General features: G+C 37.4%; 1 protein-coding gene across 11 annotated transcripts in view; it reads right to left on the reverse strand.

The window, feature by feature from the left end:
- Nucleotides 1–25,559, reverse strand: part of Prrc2c (proline rich coiled-coil 2C) — a 78,849-nt gene that overhangs the window by 20,403 nt on the left and 32,887 nt on the right. For all 11 annotated transcript variants that reach the window (XM_071600319.1, XM_071600317.1, XM_071600316.1 and 8 more), the window contains exons 10-22: nucleotides 24,581–24,725; nucleotides 22,331–22,384; nucleotides 18,846–19,467; nucleotides 16,487–16,656; nucleotides 15,454–15,703; nucleotides 14,274–14,484; nucleotides 10,474–12,723; nucleotides 8,322–8,530; nucleotides 5,610–5,764; nucleotides 3,792–4,623; nucleotides 3,326–3,411; nucleotides 986–1,174; nucleotides 593–844 (exon numbers count right to left, since the gene is read on the reverse strand). In XM_071600319.1, coding sequence (XP_071456420.1) covers nucleotides 593–844; nucleotides 986–1,174; nucleotides 3,326–3,411; nucleotides 3,792–4,623; nucleotides 5,610–5,764; nucleotides 8,322–8,530; nucleotides 10,474–12,723; nucleotides 14,274–14,484; nucleotides 15,454–15,703; nucleotides 16,487–16,656; nucleotides 18,846–19,467; nucleotides 22,331–22,384; nucleotides 24,581–24,725 — 5,425 coding nt within the window. The remainder of the gene's footprint in view (nucleotides 1–592; nucleotides 845–985; nucleotides 1,175–3,325; nucleotides 3,412–3,791; nucleotides 4,624–5,609; nucleotides 5,765–8,321; nucleotides 8,531–10,473; nucleotides 12,724–14,273; nucleotides 14,485–15,453; nucleotides 15,704–16,486; nucleotides 16,657–18,845; nucleotides 19,468–22,330; nucleotides 22,385–24,580; nucleotides 24,726–25,559) is intronic.

Genomic DNA, 25,559 nt, shown 5'->3' on the forward strand with positions numbered 1-25,559 from the left:
ATGTAATAGTATTTGCATATAAACTATACATACTCTCTGGCGTACTTTAAAAATCAATCTCTAGATTACTTATAATACCTAATACAATGTACATGCTGTCTATAGTTGTTATTTTGTATTGTTTAAGAATTAACAAAGAAATAGTAATCTGCTTCAACTGTGAAAGAAAACTGACTACACACTAGGGTACTCCACAAGTTTGCCAATTTTCTAACTTTAGAATCTCACCAGTAGGTAAGATAAGATTCCAGGATAACTCTATTAGAACTATTTTTGAAAAGCTTACAAACCCAAGGAAAGGTATTCCAATGCTGTGTAGATTTTTCACTCTAAATTACTCAAACAGTTCAGAATTAAGAGTCAATTTGCACAAAAAGCAATATAATTTACTCTAAAAGATTTCCTTAACATCAAATATATACCATGAAATAAAGTCTCCTCTGTAGAAAAAAAGTATAGAATTCTAAACCTCAGCAAAAAAAAAGTTAAATACCCAGCGCTACAAAAGCAAACAAGAGTACTGTGCCCCTGTTCTTGGTTTTAGACAGGGTTTGTACATGGACCAAGTGGGCAACCACTGCAGGCTGCTTACCTTTGCATTAGTGCCATATTCTGCAGACGATACTGAGATCATCGTTCCTATTTCTGCAGACATTTCTGAGACTGCTTTGGGTTCCTTTACGGTGGCAGGATCTGTGCTTCGGACAGTTGCAGGACTTGGCTTCTCTTGTCCTTCTGGCTCCACCTGTTGGGCATCTTTTACTTTTCTATTTTTTAATGAACGTTCTTTTCCAATGGGACCAGGTTTATGTTCTTTGTTTTCCACTGGACTCAAATCTGGAAGCTAAAGTCAATGGTTACGACAAAACTATATGACAATGAAAGACATTCACTAAAAAACTAAATTCAACTTTAAAGCTGTTGCTCTCTATAAATGTCAGCGGTGATTTTTTAAAACGACGCCAGGATTATGAATTATATGTACCTTTTGGGCTTTGATGGGTCCTGCCCGTGGCTGTTTCTGCCGTTGTTCTTTCGGTTCAGGTATTTTGTCCGTAGATTTGTCCGAAAGCACAGGAACAACTTCATTTTCAGTCCCATTTGAAGCTGGAGCACCAAACTGAATTGTATCAATTCCCATTTCAACGCCACTGTCTTGACCATTCTTTGTTCCCTAGTTTTGAGTATTTAAAACTTGTTATCAAATCAAACAAGAATTCATTTGACTGAATAATTTATGTATTATCACATTTTTAAAAAGTACAGTAGGAGATTTAAAGAATCTACACTTTAATTGCAACTGACCACGATTACACTTTAGGAGAACTTTTCCTTAAGTGCTCGTAATGATTTGCATTAGAAAACAACAGATAAGATGAAACCTAGGAAGACACTTAAGTTTAACATGTTAAAGCTATGATCATGGGCAAATTAAATCCTCAAATGGTTTCATCATTTGAAACAAATGTAAAAGTAAAAAACACGGACACTCTAAAACAGATGAATGAACAAATGAGAGAGAAAGAAAGTAATACCAGTGTCACTGACTTCTTGGAAAGTCTACTTTGAAAATAAAATATATATAAGTTTTTTTGTTCCGGAGATTGAACTCAGGGGCACTTGACCCTATTTTGTATTTTAGAGACAGGGTCTCAACTGAGTTGCTTAGTGCCTTGCTTTTGCTGAAGCTGGCTTTGAACTTCTGCCTCAGCCTCCCGAGCCACTGGGACTACAGGCATGCGCCACCATGCCTGGTTGAAAATAAAATCTTAAAAATAAAGTCAAAGGGCTGAGGTTGTGGTTCAGAGATGGAGTGTGCGCCAAGCATGTGTGGAGCACTAGGTTTAATCCTCAGCACCACGTAAAAATAAAAAAAGATATTGTGTCCACTTATAATTAAAAAATAGATATTTTAAAAAAATGTTGAAGTATTGTGTGACTGGTAAAGTGGCATACACCCAAGAAGAGATCAATTCAGCACCTGGAAAGCTAATATACTGGAACACATTTTTTTTTTTTGGGGGGGGGGGAGGCGGTGCTAAGCAGGTTAACTGGCATTCTAAAAAGTAAAAATAAAGAAAAAACTAAAAAGTGATGTAAGGGACATTCAGAAACCAAAATAGGGTGAATGAATTAGCCACCTAGAAAGGCAGACAAAGAAAGTGACCCATAAAAAGTCAACTTCTAGTGTACAGATCAAGAACAAAATAGGACAGTGAGGCTGAGGCACAGCAACTTTTGGAAGGAGGGCTGGATAGCACGGGACTTGGTTACAATAACTTAGTTTATTCATAGAAAAAGAAACAAAGTCCAAATGAAATTAGGGACAGAAGTTCAACTATAGCAACTACTCTAGAGGCTGAGGTGGGAAAATTGCAAGTTTGAGGCAGCCTCTGTAACATGGTGAGTCCCCATCTCACAACAAATACACAAATATTCTGATCTAAGTATATTGTCACCATATTTCTTTGGAAATTCCTTAGGTACTTTCCATAATATGCTTTTATCCTTAGCACTTATCACCATGAAGCATACTGTATCTGATCTTGAGCACCACAAAAGGAAAAAACTATGTCATTTATTTTGATTGTCCCTTACACTACAATGAAAACCCTATAAGGAGAGTGTCTTTAGTCCCAGTTTTGAAAGTTTACAGTTAGAACAGCAAAATATCAAGTGCTTAAATGAACATTAGTTTATTTAATGAATGCAGCAGCAATGACCTAGATGGGTGCACTGGTATATGCCTGTAATCCCAGTGATTTGTGAGCTGAGGCAGGAGGATTGCATGTTCAGCCTCAGCAATTTAGCAAGACCCTGTTTCAAAAAATAAAATAAAAAGGTCAAGGAACGCAGCTCAGTGGTTAAGAACCCCTGGGTTCAATCCCTGGTATCAAAACAAACCCAAACCCAAAAAAGTCATTTTCCAATAATGCTCATGCTTGATAAATTATGGCTGAAACAATAACTTGTAAGCTAGAAACATGGTACAAAATCCAGAAAACAGTAATTGCACTTATATGTTTTGTCACACAAAGTCTTTTTTTGAGACTAGAATGAAAACAAATGCTTTATCTTTATACGTTTAGGGGTGAGACGGAGCTTATAAATGTAGAAGTCTGGTAGCATTAAACATCACTTGGGAATTTATTAGAAACATACTCAGGTCTCAACCCAGACCTAAAGGACCAGAAACTATAGACATGGACTCAGCAATCTGTTTTAATAGGTTTCTTGGTGATTCTTAGGCATACTAAATATTTGAATAATAATTAAAAAAAAAAAGTCACACTAACTCTACCAGCGCCAATAAGCCCATACCTACCTCTGATGAAGTAGCTGATCCAAATGATGTTAAGGGCTTATTCCATGCACTGACTGCAGGTGGCTGTGGCGGACTAATGGGACCCACTAAAAAGAAGACAAAGGGAATGTCATAATTAAAATGCATAAGTTAATAATTTCTAGTCCATTAAACTTTCTCATAATGATAACCAGACAATAAAACAATGGCTTCTCATGTCACACATTCTTACCTGCCCCCCCCAAAATCCCCCCTCAGTTTTTTTTTTTAACCAACACAAACTTATGTCCATAAGTTACACTATAGTTGTTAATCATGCTTATTTTAGAAATAAGGACTTTTAAGAAAAAAAGCTAAGAACTACTATTACTGCTTTCTACTATGAAGAGTGAGATCAGACAAAACTTAATTTTATAAATAAAATGAAAAACCAACTTCTGTATTCCTGTGCCATATCACACCCCTCATGTCTCTGTTGGCGACTTACATTTCTTAGAGATGTCATTCAGTACAGCTGGGGAGGACACCTTGTTATCCCATAATTCAGCTGTGAGAGTGCCATGTGACTGTGGAGTCTGGATGGATTTCCCTGTGGCTATGTAATCTGGGCCATTGGGTGTCTGAGCTGAAGGTAGCCTAATGGAAGGCGGTGGCTGTTTTGACGGCTGTGTTGAAGTCTGGAGTGGATTCTGCACTGGTTTGTGGGTCTGTGCCTGAGTCTGGGCTGGAGCAGCAGGGGCTGGAGCTGGGCTTGGAGTTGCAGCTGAGGCTGGGACAAGTGCGACTGGGGCTGCTGGGGATGAGACTGAGGCAGTTGGAGTGGAGACAGCTGGTCCAGTTGGGGCTGTGACAGCTGGGGCTGGAGCTGGAACTGAAGCTGGTGCTAGGGCTGAAGCAAGGATGGGAATTGAAGCAGAGGCCAGAATGGGGACAGACGCTGGGGATGACACTGAGGCAAGGATGGGGGCTGAAGTGGGGGCTGAGGTTGAAGCGGAAGAAGCAGCAGCTGTGACTGCAGTGGAAGTGGAGGCTGGAACTGGGGCTGAACCTGGGGTCAGAACTGGAGCTGAAGCTGAGGCCAGAACTGGAGCTGGGGTGGAGACAGGAACTAGAGCTGTGGGCGGTGCGAGAACTAGAGTTGCAGCTGAGGCTGGAACTGGAACTGGGGGTGGCGTTAGAACTGGAGCTGAGGTCGAGGTCGGAGCTGAGGATGGAGACAGGGTCTGCTGGGTCCCTGTAGCCTGTTTTTTGGCAAATCTTGGAGGAAGCTTAGAAGTTTGACTTCTTCCTTTATCATTTGCATTCTTTTTGTTCCAGACCTTTAGAAAAATGATGGGAATTGTTTTGTTAAAACGCAGCTGAAAGTAATAGTTCGCACATACACTGTCTTTTTTTTTATGGTACTGGGAATTGAACCCACCACTGAGTTGTATTCCAATCCCTTCTTTGAGACAGGGTTTTGCTAAGCTGCTGAGGAGGCTGAAATCGGACCCTCCCCTATCCTCCTCTTCAGTCACTTGGATTACTGGTGTGCACCACAGTGCCCTGCTCATGCATTCAATTTCTAACAAAATAAACTACTGATAACTCAGGTCTTTTACTTTACACCAAAGAGGTACTCACAGAGCAAGCATGTCAAGGCTACTAATGAGAACTTAAATGATAAAAAGCCATGAAAATACACAGAAAAAAAGCCAAACATCATACACTTTTGATACATAGGTCCACAATTTTTTTTTCATAGTTCTGAAATTAAGCCTATTTGGCAGCAAAACCTGACCTGAGCTGATGAAAGGCTACTTACCTACTTCATTCAACTAGTGTGTTTGTCACAAAAACATTGATTTTGGGAGTGTGGTTGGCCACAGACGGCACACACACTACTTTGCCTTCAATCAACAGAATAAATGACTACTGAAAATATCTGACTCCAAGGGTTGTTGGTTCAATTAAACTCAATAATTTATCTTGTTTCATCCTATGCATTTATAATAGTAACTTTTCTAGGCCAAGAGTCTATAGTTTGTTGGATCAAGGCATTTGTGTTCATTAGATTTCCATGATCACTTAAAACTATCACGAAGGAAATCACATGACTAATGCTAACATAAAATACACTGTTGAATTTAAGTATACAATGATTATATTGTAAAATTTACCTAAATTCTGGTTAAGAGAGTTGAAAGTTGTAAAGATGAAATCACTCAACACTTAGAATTGACTTTACCAGTAGATAGAAACTTTGATTTGCTAACATACTTTAGACAATAATTTAAACAGTGAGAAACTGAAGGGAGTTTTCAACCTGTATGACTTGTTCTTCCTTCTTCCGGCGTTCCTCGTCCTGTAAACGTTTTTGTTGTTTTTTGGATACCACTTCAGTAAAACCATCATCATTCAAATTTGACTGGGGGTCTTCAACTACTGTTACTTCAGGATGATCATCAATTATAACAACACCTGTAGTTGTGAAAAGAGATGTAATGAAAACAAAGGGCAGGGCAGTAGAGAAAGAAAAAAGAAAAGCTAGAGATTTGGCTTTTTTAATTTACAGGATAATCTATTCCCCATCCTAGTAAATGGCCCTTCATTAGTAAAATTTGAAAAGATTTCATAAGAAAGGTTAAATATAAAAATCCTCAAACTGCACTCTTTGAATGACATGTATTTTTGTTCTCTGTAAGCCATATAAACACTAATGACTTAAAAAAAATCATAATTATCCTATGACTTAACAACTCCTACCTCTCGACCTCAGGTGTGCAGTTTTTTTTAAAAAAATAACAGTAGTTTACCTCATTTGCATTTCCCCACTCTTTAAAAGGTGGTTAGTGCTATTACTTTCCTTTTTCAAAGGATGAAGGAAGCTCTGAACACCTAGCTGATCTATTATCTATTGAAGGTAAGGTGACTGGCATAGCTGGTCTTTGGACTCTTAATGCCCCTATTTCACACAGATACCTTATCTATAATATGTGGTTGTTAAAACAAATAAAATTAACATGAATGTTCCATGTGAACATAAGGCAGCAGAAATGTACATACAAACATCAAAATCACCTAGTTGATGATCTCATGTATTTTCAACTTATTGTCCAAGTAATCATTATTTAGGCCATTAAAAAATTTTTTTTTAAAGAGTACAAGAAATCTAAATCTATTAAATGGCATTTCAAATAAAATTAAATTAGTTCAGGTGATGTGATTTTTAGTTATAACTACATGTTCAAGAACGCGTTCACAGGCAATCCACAGATAATTCTTTTAAGAGACCAAAACTGGCATTTATGTAAGGAAAATGAAAAAGGAATACTGAGACTGGTTTTTACTCTTTAGAAAATGATTGTCACTGTTTTTCTGATAAGAACTTGATTTTGAAAGAAAAGAACCCAACTCATTTGAATTATCCAAGACATTTTTACTTAAGAAATTAATAAATGTAAAAATGGAGCATGTGGGGACATAGCTCAGTTGGCAGACTGCTTACCTCATATGTACATGGCCCTGGATTCAATCCCCAGCACCACCACCACCAAAAAAAAAAAAAAGGAGCATGGGCTCATTTCAATGAAAGGTCTTTGTCAATTGTTTTAAAGGATGTCAGTGCAAGCAAGGTGAGGAGGCCTCATGATTCTAAATTCACCTCACTTTTCACATACAGTGGTCCTGTCCTCACAAACCTACAGTTTTACTCTCTAGGTTTTCAGTTACCTACAGTCCACAAATATTAAATGGAAAAGTCAAGATTATGCTGTTCTGAATAGTGTGATGGAATCTTGTGCCATCCTACCTGGGCATAAATCATTCCTTTGTCCAGTACACCCATGCTATCTGCCCATTAGTCAGTCACTTGGTAGCCTGTTACTAATTTATACATTAAATTTTCTCTACAATTTCAGACATCTACAGGGGGTGTTGGAACATATCCCCAGTGGTAAGGGAGATGACTATAAATTACAGTGTGTGTGAGAAAGAAGCCTCTCCTCACAGCTATGCCATAACTTACTATTTTAACTTTCTTAAGCTTCTTTAGACCTTCTGAAAAGTTATTTTGGCCTTTATGTACATTTGCGCATACTTTCTGATATTTTTAATAGTTGTTCACAACTCCAGAGACTGACAAATATCCCCTGAGGTGCAAAATCATTCATGTTGAGAATCATTACTCTAAATGATCTAACTAGAAATCCTTAAACATAAAATGAAGATCAGTTTACTTTTCCATACAGATTCTAAAATGGTAATCTAGAACCGTAGTTCTCAAACTTTACCATGCACTGGAATAATCTGAAAAAATGACTGCTATCACCCACTCTCAGACTTCTGATTTAGTAGGTTTAAGGTAGACAAGAATTTGCATTTCCCATAAATTTCCAGATGATGTCGATGGTCTGGGGAGTATATGTTAATACTCATGGTCTAGAAATAAGGTCCAAGACCTGGGCCCCAACTGGGATTTTATATGGATAAATAACCCCGACTTTTTTTCACATTTTAAATCATTCTACTCAGAGAGTTCTTATTAAGGTCCTCATCCTAATTCTTTTGCTATGTCATCCCCCACAATGGCCACTCACCACTTCACAGATCTACTAAAGCATTTCTCCACAGAAATGCCATCTTTGTAGTATTACTTATTCCAGACTTCTCCGGTCTGAAAACAACTTTGCCAAGGTTATTACTCATTAACATTTTTCCCTTTTATTTGTTTTTTAAAGAAATAGAACTTGCACACATCTAAGCAAGCTTAACACTTTGTAACTGTTTGGCAAGCTGAGGTGTATTAACCAACTGTCTCCTTTATTAGGAACAACAGTAAAACCATGATGGATTATCTTTAAGAAAATTTGTACCAAGCATTTAAAGTTAGGCTAAAAGTTGGTGTTATTTTATTTTAAATCACTATTTCACAATCAGCCTCTTATCTCTACCATAAATGTTTCTTTCCTTCTCTGATGACTTCTTTATAGCATCGACTTAAATGTAACAAACAAAATGAAACAAGTCCAGAACATACTTGCATAATTGTTGAGATCAAACTGTGACAGAGCATCTACTTTCTCTTTGGGCTTCTTAGGACCTGGTTTTGCATCCTCTCGTTTTTTCCCAGCAGAATCCTTGGAATTCTTTTGTCCTGTACCGTTAGGTGCTCCCTCCTGGTGGTGTGCAGAGCCTCCACTGACAGGGTCAACACCAGCTATGCCTGCTGACTGATCATCAAATGGCCTATAAAAAATAATCTGAAATATTACTACCTTCATAACCCCCAACAGAAGAATAAATAATCTTATTGACAGTTTATCAAGTTTAAGATACAACAGCACTGGGATAGAAGACTCATTTAAATCTAATCCAATAAGTCTTCATGACTTTTGAGTGGCAATTCACCCAAACTGAGCCTCCCAATCAAGGCAGACTAAAGTTTTCCCCCAGCAATTAATTCTAGAATTCTAATTATCCCCAGAAGGCTTTTACTGTGCTCATGCCTATCCTAGTATAAATGAGCTACTTAGCAAGCATTATTTACAGCAGAAAATTCCTGTTATTTAGATCAAAGTATTCACAACAGATTCTCTTCCAATGTGGGATTCTCATAAAAGTGAAAGTTTAAGGAGTAGTCTGTTTACACAACGCACGATATACATATAAATTTTAATCAGATTTATATATCAATGTAAACATATTAAAGAACATCTTTAACATGAAAATAGTTCACTTCACAAGCCAAATGTATTATTAGTTTGGCTTTCTTAACAATGTACAGGTTTCTTTTTTAATTTCCAAGAGAAAATAAGACAATAGAAAATGGTCTTATTAATTCAATTTCATAATAGCCTGAAGTATTACTCAAAATGACAGCTTACCAAGTGCCTGACATGACCTCAAACACTTAAGAATGAATTCATTTCTTCCAAATAGGACTCTAGTAAAACATTTGTTTTACCTATAATCAGTTATTGCTATTTCTGCAGTTTCAAAGTTGTTGCTTCTACAAGGCACAAAAATCAGATCAAGATTTCCCATGAATCACATTACTTGAAATACTTCAGTTGCAGTTGCGGAATTATTTGGTTCTGCATTTTTTTTTATTCTGACCTCTTGGCCTTAAAAAGGTATATTCACATTATGAGTTAAGCAGGCACTCAGGAAACAAAACTGGCTACATAATTTCCCTGGAATCTTTTCTAAATGATCTGAAAAGCAAAAGCATTTCCCCTGATGAGAATAGTAACCTGAAATGTTAAGTGTAAAAATAAGGAATTCAGATTAATGCAATATTGCCAAATAAATTCTTATCAACTCAGGCTCCAATTCTGGAAACTTGGTCTAACAAAGGGGAACACCATAATAATGGTGGATTACAACACAATGGTATGTCAAGTGCATTACAAATATTATCTCAGTAATTATCACACATTGAACACAATTACTTTTTCTCCATTTTACTGGTAAGGAAGCCACTATGAAGTACAGAGCCTTGGTTTGAACCCAGGCACTCTGAACCTTAATTGCTACTTTATAATGCTGACACTAAAATCAACACTAATATATTATAATTATTTAAAGGACTGTTTCAACGGCATTTATGTTATAGGTGGCCTTGGTGGTTGGGCAGAGTTTTGTTTTCTGGGTCTCTCTCTGACTGGATCAAATAGTTCTGCAAATTCAGAGGGGAATATAATTATCCTTAAGTTTCAATATGATTCTTGAGAAACTGGTGTATGGTGACAAGAGTATATAGTTACATAATAAGTCTCAGAGGACACCTGTGCAGCACCAGTTTTGCAAGTACAAACTAACAAAGGAGGCTACTCATCAGCATTAAGATGACTTAACATATTTGTTAAAACTATACAATGTATTTCTATGACATTCAAGACCTGTACATATGACCTCACCAAAAAATAAATATACGAGGAAAAAAAAAAGATGACTTAACAAATGAAGATGCTGCATATGTCCTTCCCTGGGTGTATAATTTTCTAAAGCTACACATTCCTAAGAGGACTTAGCATGTGACGCCTTCTAAGAGGCATTACCCTGTTCCTCAAGCTCCATTACGGGGAGTACAATGTCTTCGTCTTCTATTCTAGACTGGCTCCTTGCATCATTCAACCAAGTATTCTACTGTCAGCTTCTCTTAGTCATATCTATACCAAAGTACTCACCCTCTCTTTCCACTTTTTGATGGTGGGCCACTTCTTCTTTCATTCCTTGGACCTGAGAAATTCCTTCCTGATTTGGGTGGGCCACTGTTGCCACGTCTATTCTGGCGATCCACGCCAGGCCTCTGACTGGAGAAGCTTCTTTTTGCTATCTCCCTCTTTGGAGGCAAGGTATTCTCACCAGTCTTTACAACTGCTTGTGCATTCAAGTCAGCATTTTTTTTTTCATCCCTCTCCCGCCTCTCATTGAAATCACTGCTTTCAGAAGCTGTTTCCCACTCTTCATTTGCCTGATCTGAAGAGTTCTGGTTAGATAAATCTGGTGTCTTATTCCCAGGAATATCCCCAGCAGTACTGGCTGGTTCTTGGGCCAGATTATTAATGGTGCCATTTGTGGGCACTGGCACCTCATTTGTTTTTGAAGCAGCCTCCCTCTCTCTTAGCCTTCTAAACCGAGGCGGCTTATCTTGCCTTGGTGGTCGGGTAGGACGCTGCCTCCGGGGCCTCTCTCTGGCTGGGTCAAATTTCCGTTCAAATTTTGGAGGCCGTTTATCTGCTGGTATAGGAATGAACTGCTCATGTCTTCTTGGTGGCTCTCCGTCTTCTGGTTTAGGAGCTTCTGTCTGCCTTGGGTTCCACTGATTGTCCCGATAAGCCGGTCTTCGTAAGGTAGAAGGATGCGATGGACGGCCTCCAGGATCCCTTCCACCTCGTCTAAAAGTCCCTCCTCTGCCTCGTCTTGTAGGTTCTCCTTTAGGAAGGAAGCCTGGTTTCGACTTATCATCATCCCTAACATAAGGCTTTTCAAGTGGCCGGTTATCTATTCGGACATGGTTTTCAGGCTTGAAAGAAGACTGGGGCTTTATGGGTTTTTTGTTTTCAGACCGTTCCTCTCTCTTGGGAAGTTTGCCTTTGCTTAAACTATCCTTGTCACTTGCACTTTCATGAACTTCACTGTCTGTGTCAGTCTCTGAACCCCGCTGTCGTCTTCTTTTGGGGACAACTTCAAAGTCAGAACTCTCACTTCGTGTCTCACTTTCTTCTCGTTGTCTCGGAGGGCCTGAAGGCACGTGCTCTGTTCTTGGCTTGTTGTCTCTATACTGAGGATAATCACGAGTGTGACCTCTTCCACCCCTGCCACGCCCCCCATAAGAGCCTCTGTAACTTCGACCCCTGGAGTAATATTCACCTCTGCCTCGGCCTCTGTATCCTTGATCTGGAAACCAGTCTCTATCTCTAGCTTCTTTCCAGTATGTCCTGGGGGGTAAAGTTGACTCTTTTTTCACTGCTGGTCTTGAATCTGGTCGAGGTCTCTCTATACCAACATCTTTGCTGATGACTTTCTCAGGCTGTTTTTCTTCTTTGACTGTTGGTGTTGCAACAGTTTGCTGGTTTACAACTTTAACTGCAGGCTCCACCTGAACACTACTTACAGTTTCCACAGGCTTCTCAGTATCTTGAGATGGCTTGTGAGTCACAGCTGAAGTTTCTGTGGAAGGAAGTTTCTCTGGTTCTGGCTGCACTGGTGGTGGAACCGACTGGGTCTGAATTGGTGCAGGAGATGGTGGTGGGGGAGGAAGAAGGTCTTTCTTTTCCGTCTTTTCAGGTTTTACAACTTTCTCAATGACCTTTTCGATCTTTTCTCCTTCTTTCTCTTTCCTTTGTTCCCGTTCCTCTTTCATATCTCTAAGTACAGGTTTTTTAATGGGACCTGATCTTCTCACAGGTCTGTCATTACCTTCTTCCCTTCTGTTGGAGCTTGGTCTTGGGCCCCAACGAGTTTCTGATTTGGATTTATAAACCTTTTCAGGTTTTGGTCCTTCAGAAGAACGTAGAAAGCCATCTTTTCTTGGTTTCTCCTCTGGCCTTTCTGCTAGATCTTTCGAATCAATGCATCTACTTGTTACTTTAGGAATGCTCCCAGATGGCTCACTTCTTTGCTCTTCTGATTTTTGAGCATGATTAGATCCATGGGAAACACTTCTTTTCCGTGAAGGCTGACTTTCTAGAGCTGAAATTCGCTCTTCTGGAGGAGTGGATAAGGTCTTTGGATCAGGTCCTTCAAAACAAGCAGACTGATTATTTTTATCAGCATGGTGAGGTCTAATGTCTTCCACAGATCTGCTTAAAAACTTCTGTACATCTGTCTCACTCGATTCTCTGACAAAGTCTGCTTCTGGATGAGTTTCCAACTGACTGTGTTCTACAGGATAAGCAGTGGTAATCTGTTCCTGCTCCAATGCATTTTCAGGCCTATAATGATAAAAGTTAAAAGGCGTAACCAACAAAGCAATCTTTCCCACATGTACATGGCATGACAAAAATAACCCAATTTAAAAATACCAACTATGGACCTGAATTATAAGAAAATCTCCAAAAGATCAGTGCAGGCTGGGGTTGTGGCTCAGTGGTAGAGTGCTTGCCTGGCATGTGTGAGGCCCTGGGTTTAATCCTCGGCACCACATATAAATAAACAAACTGAACAATCCATTAAAAAAAAAAAATCAATGTATCCATATCCCCAAGAGCCAAGACAGGGATACAGTTTAAATGTCTATCCATAGCTGAATGGATTAAAAAAATGTAGTACAGACATACAGTGGAATGTTATTCATAAATAAAAAGGGAAATACAGCCATAAACTACAACATGGATAAATCTTTGAGCCATTCGGAAAAATACCACGATTCTGCTTATAGGAGGTATCTAAAGAAATCAGATTCATCAAGTCAGAAAGCAGAATGGTGGCTTCCAGGGGCTGAAGGTAGTGGAGAAATGGGAAGAAATGGATGCTTCAATATTAAAGTTTCAGTTACACAAAATGAAGTAGTACTGAGGCTCTGCTGCAGAAGATTGTGCTTACAGGTAACAATATCGTGGGCCTACTACCCACTACTGGGAATTGAACCCAGGACTTCACATATGCTAGGCAAGTGCTCTATCATTGAGCTACAAGTAACCTTTTAAAATACTGACATAGCATCCTGCTAAGGTGCCCAGGCTGAACTCTAATTTCAAATCTTCGGGCCTCAGCTTCCTGAGTAGCTGGGATTAGAGAGGCATGTGCCGCTACACCTGGCTAGTACTATACTGTACACTTAAAAATTTTAAGTAGGTGGATCTAATGTTATGTGGGGCTTTTAAAAACTATAATAAAAACTAAGGAAAACAAATGTTTAGACAATGTTGGTGTCAATTGCATCAAGATTAATAATTTCTACTTACAATGAAAGAACAGAGTGAGTCCACAGGTTAGAATTATAATTAGAAACCATTATCATAAAAATATGACCCATAAAAGAGTGGAAGTTCTAACTATGTTGTTAAGATTGTTAGAGGGTCCACCAATTGCCTGCCCCTTTAAAGAATCCTCACAAATTAGTATTTCTCCTTAGCTTGGTCTTTTCCAAGATAAAAATTTTAAAGATGAAATTTTAAATTTTAAAAGATGAAATTTTCCAAGATACTGATAATCAAATGTCTACAATTTCTCACTAGAAGAATTACTTTAATACTTTAGCCAGATGACATAAGCATGGGAGATACCTTTAAATTTCTCTACACCTGTCAATAAATATTTGCTAATTTTAATATGTAATGTTTAAGTTTCAGCATCGAATTAAGTTTCCAGAACAAGTTTAAAAAATGCCATTCTCCATACAGAGATGCCATTAAAAAGAAATTGTGTCCAAAAATGAAATGAAGCATGCTATAAAAGGAAATATTTATGATCTTCAAGACACTGAACAATTTTCTATCATGTCACTCCATCTGGTCTATTAATAATTTTAACAATTTATTACCTAATACCCTCAGATTCTTCAGCTGCCTTGGGAGTAGCTGCCTGCTGAAGCTCTGCGTGAGGATAGGGATCAGACCCCCACATCACACGAGGCTCGGGAAGGGAAATAGTATGATCTCTTGCAGATCGAGCTATGTGCTCGAATGACTCAGAACTGTTTGGTGACCCTTCCATCTGGTCTCTTCTCATTAATGGTTTAGGGGGAATCATTCCTGTAACAAAGGTTTAGAAAAAGATAAAATTTCAATTAGAGAAGTGCAAGAAACAAAATCAAAATAGACTACTAATTATCATTTGGCATTCTCTACACTTATATATTTTTCTAAAAAAATAGAAATTAAAAAAAACTATATTACTGTAATTCAAAAAAATTTGATGGAAACTGTATAAAAGCTGTTCTGTAAATGATATTTCATTATTGTTGTTGAAACAGATTTCATTAAAATTTAAGGGAGCAAAACCCCCAACAGCAGCATATTTTAAAGCAAAAGAGTATTATACCTATAAAAAACAGGCATCAAACACTGATTCAAAGCACATTAACACAAAAATCATGAGAATCACACCAACAGTGACAAATTTCTGAGAAAAACATTTCCTATGGCAACTTCCATTAACCTACTTTAATATATTGCTGCTTAAACTTTAATATCAAGATGAGGTCCTGGTTATTTTATCATCCCCAAATTTTCCACAATACATTCTGATAATGGATTATCTGGACTTATTATAATGGGCTGCAGAAAAGACTGCCAATTTATTTGGTTTTTGGTAAATCTATAAGTAAAGTCAAGTGTTAGGGTGGCAAATTGTGCAGAAAATTAAAATGCTGGTTTATGTATCCTACAGACAAAATTCAAATGTTGAAGTACTTGAAAGAATACAAACAACATAACCGATAATAGATATTAATAGGAGTAAATACTTTCCATCTCCAAAAATTTAAATGATATTCACAAAAGAGGAAAAAACCTGCTATTTTGGTCTTGATACAAGTGCCTGGTATTTAGCTACTCTGTGCTGAAAGAAAGCTACAATTTCATGATTACAATGTAGAGTGTTGACTAGTACTAGGATACAACTCTCAAGGAACAAAGACTAAAATAAAAAGGGGGGCGGGGAAACACACCAAAACAACTTCAGCTCTGGAAAATTGCAAATGAGCCATAAGAAAATGTTACCAGGATGAATGGGTGGAATTTCCATAGTAGGTCTTCCTGACATCATTCGAGGATCCATGTAGGACTGCATCATGAGCCACCGTGGATCAAAACCCATAGAAGCCAAATGTTGAGGGTGAGGCTGCATGGGCTGGTAAAGAGGCCTGTGTGGTGGAGGAGGGACAGTACTGCTGGACGGTTGTGAAGGAACAGTTTGTGCAAGTACACCTTGTTGTTGCTGCTGCTGCCATTGCTGTTGTTTCATCTGTTCCTGAAAAATCAAGGTCCCACAGGTTGAGGCTGTGGCTCCACATGATCAATGCTATAGTCAACTCTATCAGAAAATAAGGCTTGCTTTTAAATCTTTGAGGGAAGAAACACTTAACCATGTGAGTTGGCAAGAAAAAAAAACAAGTGATTTTGCACTACACTTGACTTAAGCAACTAATCATTCACTCATTCTACTGTATAATCCATTTCTTGGAGCATCTGCAAATGAGGCCGAGTATATAATGGAATGACACAGGTCAAGGTCAAACTCCCATCAATAAACCCTCATTAAGAAGAAATAGGAAAAAATAAAAAATAAAAAAAATAATAAAAAAAAAAGAAGAAATAGGGACTGGGTACTGTAGCTCAGTGGTCGTGCAGTTGCTGTACACCTGTGAGGCACTGGGTTTGACTCACAGCACCAAATACAATTATAAAGGTACTGTGTCCATCTACAACTTAAAATTAAAAAACAAAAAGAAAGAAAGAAAAAACAATTTTGCTAGGCATAGTGGTGCACACCTATAATCCTAGCAAACTGTGAAGTAGAGGCAGGAGGATCACAAGTTTTAACTCGGCCTGGGAAACTGGGGGAGACTGTCTTTTAAAAAAAAAAAAAGTAGGTGGATGGGCTTGAGAATGTAGCTCAGTGGTAGAGTGTCACTGAATTCCATCCCCCTTTTTTGTGCTGTAAGTATTTTAAGCTTTATGTCAAATTAATTTCTCAGTCCACTGAACAAAAATCTTTGATCACACAAACATAATGAAATGGTTTTACCATTACCTGCTGCCGCTGGAATCGTGGTGGTAATGATTTTTGAAATTGCTTGAAATAGCCAGATAATACAGCAGGTCGAGGTTGAGATCCTGATTCTGGTTCTGCTTCATGGAGCACTTGTGTGGTCTCCTTTTCACTACGATTGCTGTCTTGTCTAGTGAAAACTGGCTCCTCCTCTGCCCAAAAAGAAAGTCAAAGATGTTTTTAAGCACAACTTCCATAACGTAATAACATTATTAGATTTGAGATTATAAAATCAAATTTTTAGATTTGAGACTGTAAATTTAAACGGGGAAGGAAAACTTCTTCAATACTGCAAAACACTGTTTCGCATTTTAATAGTATAAAACCATACCATAAACAAGGTAACAGATTGTCTAAAACCTTAGATTTCCATAAAGCTGGGTTCTTTTTTTGGGTACTGAGAAATGAACCCAGAAGCACTATACCACTGAGTTACATCCCCAGCCTATTTTATTTATTAAGTCAAGGTCTCAATAAGTTGCTGATGTTGGCCTCGAACTTGAGATCCTAATGCCTGGGCCACCCAAGTTCTTAGGATTACAGGTGTATGCCACCACACCTGGCTGGAAGCTTAGGAGAGATCACAGACTCAAATGCTTCATCACACAAAAATCTCTATTTGATTTGTGATAAGACACTTAAAATTCTATTCCCCTATTTTCATTGTACTTCAATACAACACTTAATACCCCTACTCACTAGGACTTGTATAAGAAACAAATGGCCTATACATACATGAAAAGACATTAGTTTATTTACTTATAAGACCAAGTGACTATTATCTATATAAAGAAAACCACTAGAGTTTAAATATGAGGACATTCAAACATATATCATTCTGCAAATAAAAGGTGTCTGTCAAGTGTGTTATACTAAAGGGAGAGTCACCCGCATACACAAAAAGTTTTCATCACAAGGAAAAATCAGTCATGTTCATTCTTGATTATGTTATCTGTCAAAATTATAAAATGGTGTTTGTTAAAAAATTCTCAGATGAATAGAAATAAATTTTAAAAGGAAATTTAGTTTACTAATGTAAAAGCATGCTGTAAAGACTCACAAAACATATTTCTTGTCTGTACTACATTAAACATTAAGAGTCTTGTGAAAGAAAAAATAAAGTTTTAGAGAAGAGTCACATAGGCAAGTTACTTATTAAATGGGTACCTCTTACTGATAAAACCTAGCTAAAAATAAAGTACCAAAAATACAGATTATTAGAAAGAAAGTGAGTGATATATATACATAAATAAATGTTAAATTAACTAACCAGAGTCAACATGTATTCAGTGGCAGCACTAGAACTAAAACATGTATTTCCTTGTTTCTAATTTACATTTTTATTAGTCAGATTTCCTAAGGTTATCTCTTAGTATTATCTCTAACACAAAGTACTGATTGCACTTGATCGATATTAGCATATGATAATACTATTCAATACTGATGTGAGAAAACTTATTTTGCATTTTTTGGTGTTGTGAGCAATCTTAAGTGCTTTTGATATGTAATAGAAGACTAGTATCAATAATACAGTCTCAAAACAGAAAAAATAATCAATGTGGCCTTATCTCACTAAAAGAGAGAGAGAGAGAGAAATAAAATATTATTTTCAGTTCTCTGTTTTGTCTTTTCAGTGCTAGGGATGGAACCCAGGGCCTTTTGCATGCTAGGCAAGCACTCTACCACTGAGCTACAGGCTCTACCCTTCTTAGTCTTTTGATATGTCAAAACAAAACAAAAACAAACAAACAAAAAACCTTATTAGTTTAAGAAACAGTGTCTACGAGAAAAGAAAGAAAATTTGTGGTTTTAAAAAGTTATAGTTGTTCCACATCAGAATACCTAATGAAATAAAACTATTTCTATCTGAATTTGAGCTGTTCATTAGAAATAAACTTTAGGTTTTACACTATATTTGAATTAACTAGTCTACAGACCAGTTTAGAAAAGAATCAAAAAGTCTACAGTCATGTAATTATGACAATACAACATTCCCATTAAGGTCTACTACAGTTTAGCTTCAAAAGTATAAATGTAAATGAGCAAATGACATTTTGTTTAGATAAATGTCTTGGAGAAAAACTAGGGGGGGGAAATCAGTGTATATGGTCATGAAGCCAATCAATATCTGCAGACACAATAGAACTGAGGTTTGTGTAGTAACTTTAAGAAATACTTTGAGATGAAAACCTAACTCTAGGCTATATTCTGTCCTGCAAATGCTATCATAAAACAATCACTTTTATTTTGATTTTTTTTACGTTACAAACACATGAGTACCCACCTTGTATAACTACTATGAAACTTGGTCAAGTTTACAGAAGGGATAAACCTCTCATACCTTTGTCACAGCTGTTCTCACTTTCTTGTTTTTCTGCCACAGGCTCTAAAACAGGTTCTGTGGGCTCTGTTTTTTCCTCCACTTTCTCCCTTTCTTTCTTCGACTCGCATTCTCTTTCCTGTTCTTTTATCTGTTGTAGTTCTTTTTCCTTTTCCCTCTGTCGTTCTAATTCTCTCTCTTTTTCCTGCTTTCTTTCCTTCTCCATTTCTCTCTGTTTCTCCAGCTCCTTCTCCAGCTCCTTCTCCTTCTCCTGCTGCCTCTCCTTCTCTTGATCCCTTTCCTTCTCCCGCTCTTGTTCTTGTTCTTTTTCAAGTTCTTTCTCCCGCTCCCGTTCTTTCTCTCTCTCTCTTTCCCTGATTTCCTCTGGAGACGGCTGTTTCTCCACAATGCCAAGCTTCTCATCCAGGCGTTTCAACTTCTCTGCACAGGCTGCCTTCCGCTGTTCCTCCATTCTTCGCTCTTCCTCTTCACGCCGCTTACGCGCTCTTTCTACTGCTGCAGAGATTTCAGACTGTTGTCTTCGCCTTTGCTTCCATATTTCATCCTCATCAGGGACTTGCTGCTTGGGGGGGAAAGGGCTTGGTCTTCCAGGAACTGCCTGTCGATCTGGAGGTGGAGGATGCTGAAACATTATCAGAGTGTGAGAACTCTATTTCTGACCAACACTGGGCACCAGAGGGATGGGGAAGTAGGGGGGAATACCCCATGAAAATAACAGGGAAAAAAAGCATTAATCTTTATAACTTGCTCAATTAAGACAAGAATAATTAAATAGGCCATTCAATATTGGCGGTATACCTCTTTATTGTGCCAGACATTACTGTTCACTTGGTATTTGAGTGAAATTAAAAGCACAACACTGAATCTCAATATCTAAATGTAGGGGAAAAAAGAATGTAGAGTGAGTCCTTTAGCAGCACCTGTCAAGAGAAGAAATGCCAAAGTTCCAAAATATCCAAAATGGCGCGTTTGAAACATGTTAAGATTAAAGGATAACAGGAAAGAACCAAAGGGCCAAATAACAAAATAAAGACGACAAACAGTGTAGAGGGAGACAGTGCTGCCAATGACACCCAAAAGGAGAAGAAATTCCGAGAATCAGCCTGGGTAGAGACGATTATATCTCACGCTGAAAGACCAGAGAAGGATACTTAGAATCCAAAGTGGAGAGAGAGAGGATCACTAAGAGATTCAAGTTTCAATGTCTTCATCTTCATTACTGTGTTACAAAACAACAGTGATGAAGTTTAAAATGACTGCCAACAACTATGCAAAAACAAGCAGGATGAAAAAGGCACAAAATAGGCTGAACCACAAAGAAAAAAAATTAATGCAGATTTCACTGAAGTATAATTTGTATAAAATGTGATACACATACTTTAGTGTGGTTTGACGAGTTTGGACAAATGTGTAATTACATGTGTGACTGAGACATTTTTAATTACTACTTTATCCCCCCTTCCTGTGATGCCAAGAACCCTTAACCCTAACCTTGAGTAGTTTTGCCTATCCTATAATTTCATATAAATGGATGAAGGTATAGTATCTTTTGTGTGTCACTTGTTTTGCTCAGAATAATGGTTCTGAGGTTATCTGGTGTAGTAGCGGTTTGCTCCATTTCATTGATAAATAGCACTCCAGTACAGGTACATCATTTCATCTATGGAGGACATGTGGACTGCTTCCAGATTTTTAACTATGATTAAAAGACTATGAATATTCATGCACGAGTCTTGTGTAAATATTATTTCTTTTGAATAAATAGCTAGGAGTAAAACTCACATGTCATATGCAAATGCTACATTTTACAAGTAAGTGCAAAAGTGTTCTACAAAGTGGTTATAAAGTTTTACAGATTCACCTGCAATGTGTAAGAGTGCCAGCTGCTCCACATCCTTGCCATATTTGGCAAGCATAGGTGTGTAGCAAATCTCACGTAGTTTGACTCTGAAATTCCCCACTGACTTTCCATGTGTTTACTGGCCATTCCTGTATTTTCTTTTACGAAGAGAACGTTCGAAATCAATTTGGTGGGCTATTTGTCTTCTTATTAAGCTGTAAGGTTTTATTTATATATAGACCAGTGTAAGTGCTCTGTCAGATGTACTAGGAATCTTTCTAGATTCCTAATTTATCTTTGCATTTTTAGAAGATATTTTTCAAAGTCCAATTGACCAATTTCTCTTCCTTTTACAATTCATGACTTTTGGGTCTTATTCAAGAAATCGTTTAGACTCAAGTTCAGAAAGTTTCTTCAACAGTTTCTTCCATGTGTTTTAATTTTGGCTTCTATGTATAGAGAAATGTTATATATAGTGAGTTTTCAGTAGTTAAGAGGACGGGGGCTGGCAGAAATGGTAGATGCAGATATCATAGTAGGGCAGCCAGGGAAGACCTGTGGTGGTAACTATGATCATAATATGATCCCAGGAAAAGAGCTTCAAGTTACAAGAAAGACAAGGTAAAAAGTCTTGAGGCTGGAATAAAAAACAATAAAAATAAAGTTTCTGTGATGAGCCATGGAGAATAGCAGATGAAAAGTAGACAGGCACTGAAAGATAATGGTAAAGATCAGAGCAAGGAATGATTGATATAGATAGAATTTGTGTTTTGAGTAGCAGGTGAGCAGGCAGCCTAAGAGGAAAGCAAGATCTGTTAAGAACCTATTTCAGGTTAGTGTGGCGAGGCACACCTATAATCCCAGGGGCTTGGGAGGCCGATGCAGGGAGATAGCTAGTTCAAAGCCAGCCTCAGCAAAAGCCAGCACAGGCAAAAACAATTCAGTGAGACCCTTCTCTAAAGAAAAGGGCTGGGGACGTGGCTCATCGGTAAAGTGCGCCTTAATTCACTTCCCAGTACCACAAGCAAACAAAAAACCCTATGTCAATGGTTCAGATGAGTAGTAGCAAGTAGTCAGTATATGAATACATTTTGAAGGTAGAGGTGATAGAATTTGTTGATAGCCAAAGCTGAATGATGAATAATAAAGAAGGAAAAGCTAAGAGTACTTCCAGGTTTCAGCCTGAGCAAATGATGAATCACACAAAATATTGTGAGTCACGGACCAAGTTTTTAAAAGAAATGTTTTAAGTCTGGAGAAATAAATTACATCAACAATGCTGTTACAATACAATGAAGACAAGATAACTGGATTTGTCAAGATCAAAGTTGTCACTGACTTTGGCAGTAATAATTTCAAAGGTATAGTGGAAGATCGAAGGTTACCTGGAGAGGGTTAATAAATGAGTAGCAAAAATGTGTACATAACTCATTAAAAGAATTCTGCTATGAGGAAGAACAAAGAAGCAGGGTAGACACTATGGAGGGATGGAAGGGCAAGGACCGAAGTCATGTCACAAGAACATTAGGAAATGACACAGATTGGAATCCAGGGAAAAAGTTAAAGGATTGTCTTTAACTTTTTAGCAAGGGCAATAAGAAGAAAGGTAGAGTATATGGGGCGCTTGAATGTACTTAAAACTTACCTGTTGTGCAAGCAATTTTGGAGGTGGTGGCAGATGTGAAGATGGTCCACGTTCCTATTACAAAGAAAGAATTACTAAAAAGTAATCAGGTAAGAAGCCCATTTGTCCTTTTCTCTTGTTAATAAAAGTACATCCATCACTCACCATAATATTACTTTCTGTAGAATTGCTCTAGAGTTTAATAAGACTAGATCTCAAATGCACTTTGAAAGTACAGAATTTTAGTGAAGTAATTCTCACCTGGATAGGGAGAGGTATACCTCTAACTATTAAATTTTATTTATATAAACACAGTTCTTTTCATAGGTTTTTTTTTTTTTTTCCTAATGGCAAACTTCCCTTAAGTCTTCTGTGAAGAAATTATCATTCTCCATCATGCCAATGAATTCAACATATCTACTAAAATATTATTTGAGCTGGGCTCAGTGGTGTATGCCAATAATTCCCAAATAACTTTGGTGGCTGAGGCAAAAGGATCACAAATTCCAGGACAGGCTCAGCAACTTACCAGGACTCTAAACAACCTAAAGAGATGTTTTCTTAAAACAAAAAAATAAAAGGCCCGGGATGTATCTCAGTGTTAAAGCACCCATGGGTTCAATCCCCAATACTAATGAATGAATGAATAAAAATTTGAAAAATTGGGGCTGGGGATGTGGCTCAAGCAGTAGCACGCTTGCCTGGTAAGTATGTGGCCTGGGTTCGATCCTCAGCATCACAAAGATGTTGTATCCGCCGAAAACTAAAAAAAAATAAATACTAAAATTCTCTCTCTCTTAAAAAAAAAAAAAAATTGAAAATTCACAACAGTCAAGCTATAGAACCAACCTAAGTGCCCTTCAACAGATGAATGGAGAAAGCAAATGTGGTACATATACACAATGGAATATTACTCAGCCATAAAGAAAAATGAAATTATGTCATTTGCCGGTAAATAGATGGAACTGGAGGCTATCATGCTAAGCGAAATAAGCCAGTCCCCAAAAACCAAACGCCAAATGTTGTGATATATGGATGCTAACCCATAACAAGGCAGAGTAGGAAGGGGAAGAATTTAAAATCACTGGATTAGATAAAGGGGAATGAAGGGAAGGGAGCAGGGTTGGGAAAAGGAAAGACAACAGAATAAACTAGACATAACTTTCATTTGGGTCATATATGAATACATAACCTGTACAACTCCACATTATGTACAGCTACAAGAATGGGATCCTAATTGGAATGGGTTATATTCCATATACATCTAACTAATCAAAATACACTATTATCGTGTACATCTAACAAGAACTAAAACAAAAAACAAAAAAACCACAACACTATCCCTGGTAAACAGATATGCAAACGTCCTCAATAAAGTCATGCAAACTAAATCCAACAGCACATGAAAAAAATTATTTGAAAAATCATTTATTTTCAGGGAAATTAATTTATTCATTGATGGCTCACTAAAATGCCTTTAAAATAAATTCCAAACTCCCTTTTATTACATGTAAGACTTCATAAGTGGTTCCTTTGTTGTTGTTTTTGAGATTCTGGGGATGAAACTAGTTCATGCTAGGTTAAGAGCTCTACCACTGAGCTACATCCCTAGCCCTAATGAGTGGTTCATAAGTATTTGGCTTCTTTTTTCCAAAAAGAGGCTATGAGCCATCTCTTTTGAGTTCCCAGAAGGAACACGTTCTTCCGTGTTTTGTATGAGTCCAACAAATATATGTTGACTATATTATGATTCCTTAGTTAAGAGTTAAGTGGATGCTCTGAAGGTACGTACCCTGTTCTCCCAGGGTATATAATGCAGCTCTAGCTACCCTTTACCATCTCAAAAGTGAGAGCAAGTGTATCTGTTGCCCATATACATTTCTTCCTTTACAATATTCAAAATGACTCAGGTTTCTTAGCTTTCCATACTATTTGTGATTCCCTAAAAAGATGGTGCTGTATTTCATACATGGGGCTAAGATTTATAGTTTTCAGTAAATGATAAATCGCTTCAAAATGTTGTCTTTACTTTGGAAAAACAGCACTATCTCTCCATTTTGACATGACTGACCAATTGCAAAGGGGAAAAAAAAGGCAAAATGTCAGTTTTTGTATGATAATTTTAGCTACTATACTGATAATACCTGTTAATATGCAGTAAAAACTACGATGGGGTTTAGGGCTACTTTAAAAAATACAGTTCCCTTCCAACTCTATAAAATTAATCCACCAAGTATCAGTACTGGCAAAGACCCGTGGAGCCCAACAAACCTGATTAAATGGAGGTCCTTTCCCATAGGGACCTTTTGCTACTGGTGGCTGAGCAGATGTCTGAGACGATGATTTAGTGTTGCAAACTTCATCTGCTTCTTTTCGGTTTTCAGTGCTTTCAGAGGTTTTGGAACCTTGATCCTCACTGAAGAGTCAGAATGCAGAGGAAATAATAAAGTGGATAGATTTTACCATAAGTAAATATATTTTCAGTATGTTAAAAAAATGACTTCTGAACAGTTTCAGGATGGGCAACATACCAAAAAAGGAGATAAATATACACTTTGTGGGCTGGGGACTGTGGCTGTCCAGATTTATGATCATGAAGCACAAAGTTCAACACAGTAGTTGCAAATATGGACACTTGGACCGGACAAAAAGGAATATAAACCCATCATTTTGAATCTCCTCAATCCTAAAATGCTTATCTGAACTCAACTAAGTATTTCTGGAAATACTATGTAACTGTATTCTAATTAAATGAAAAAAGATGAACCAAGCTATAATATCTTCAATATTTCAAATCACAGGCATCTCATAAATGATAATGAAACTATAGTGTATCACAATGCTATGGCTGAGAAACTATACCAAAAATTGCATGCAAATTCCTATGTGTTAAAAACTTATATTACTCATACATTCCTGACTCTGATGCCCCTTTATTTTAGAAGATATGAAAGCTCCTACTCCGAAGACCCTCATGCTTGCCAAGATTAAAAAAATCAAGGACTTGAAACTGCTGTAGTAACCAAAAGAATGTTTTCCATTTTTGTAAACACAGAGTGGGTCAAGCAAGCAACATTTTAAAATGGTACATACTAATACTCTCAAAATAATTCCCATTAGATGTTAAGCATCTAAACATCCCTTTATTTTAAATGTTATTCCTTGAGAAATATCAAACCTTAACTCCTTGATTAGCTGCACTGTGTTATTTTGACTCATTAATCACCCTAATTCAGTAAAACTCCTTGAA

This window comes from Marmota flaviventris, chromosome 12 (genome assembly GCF_047511675.1).
Source record: "Marmota flaviventris isolate mMarFla1 chromosome 12, mMarFla1.hap1, whole genome shotgun sequence".
In the NCBI taxonomy this organism is placed as follows: Eukaryota; Metazoa; Chordata; class Mammalia; order Rodentia; family Sciuridae; genus Marmota; species Marmota flaviventris.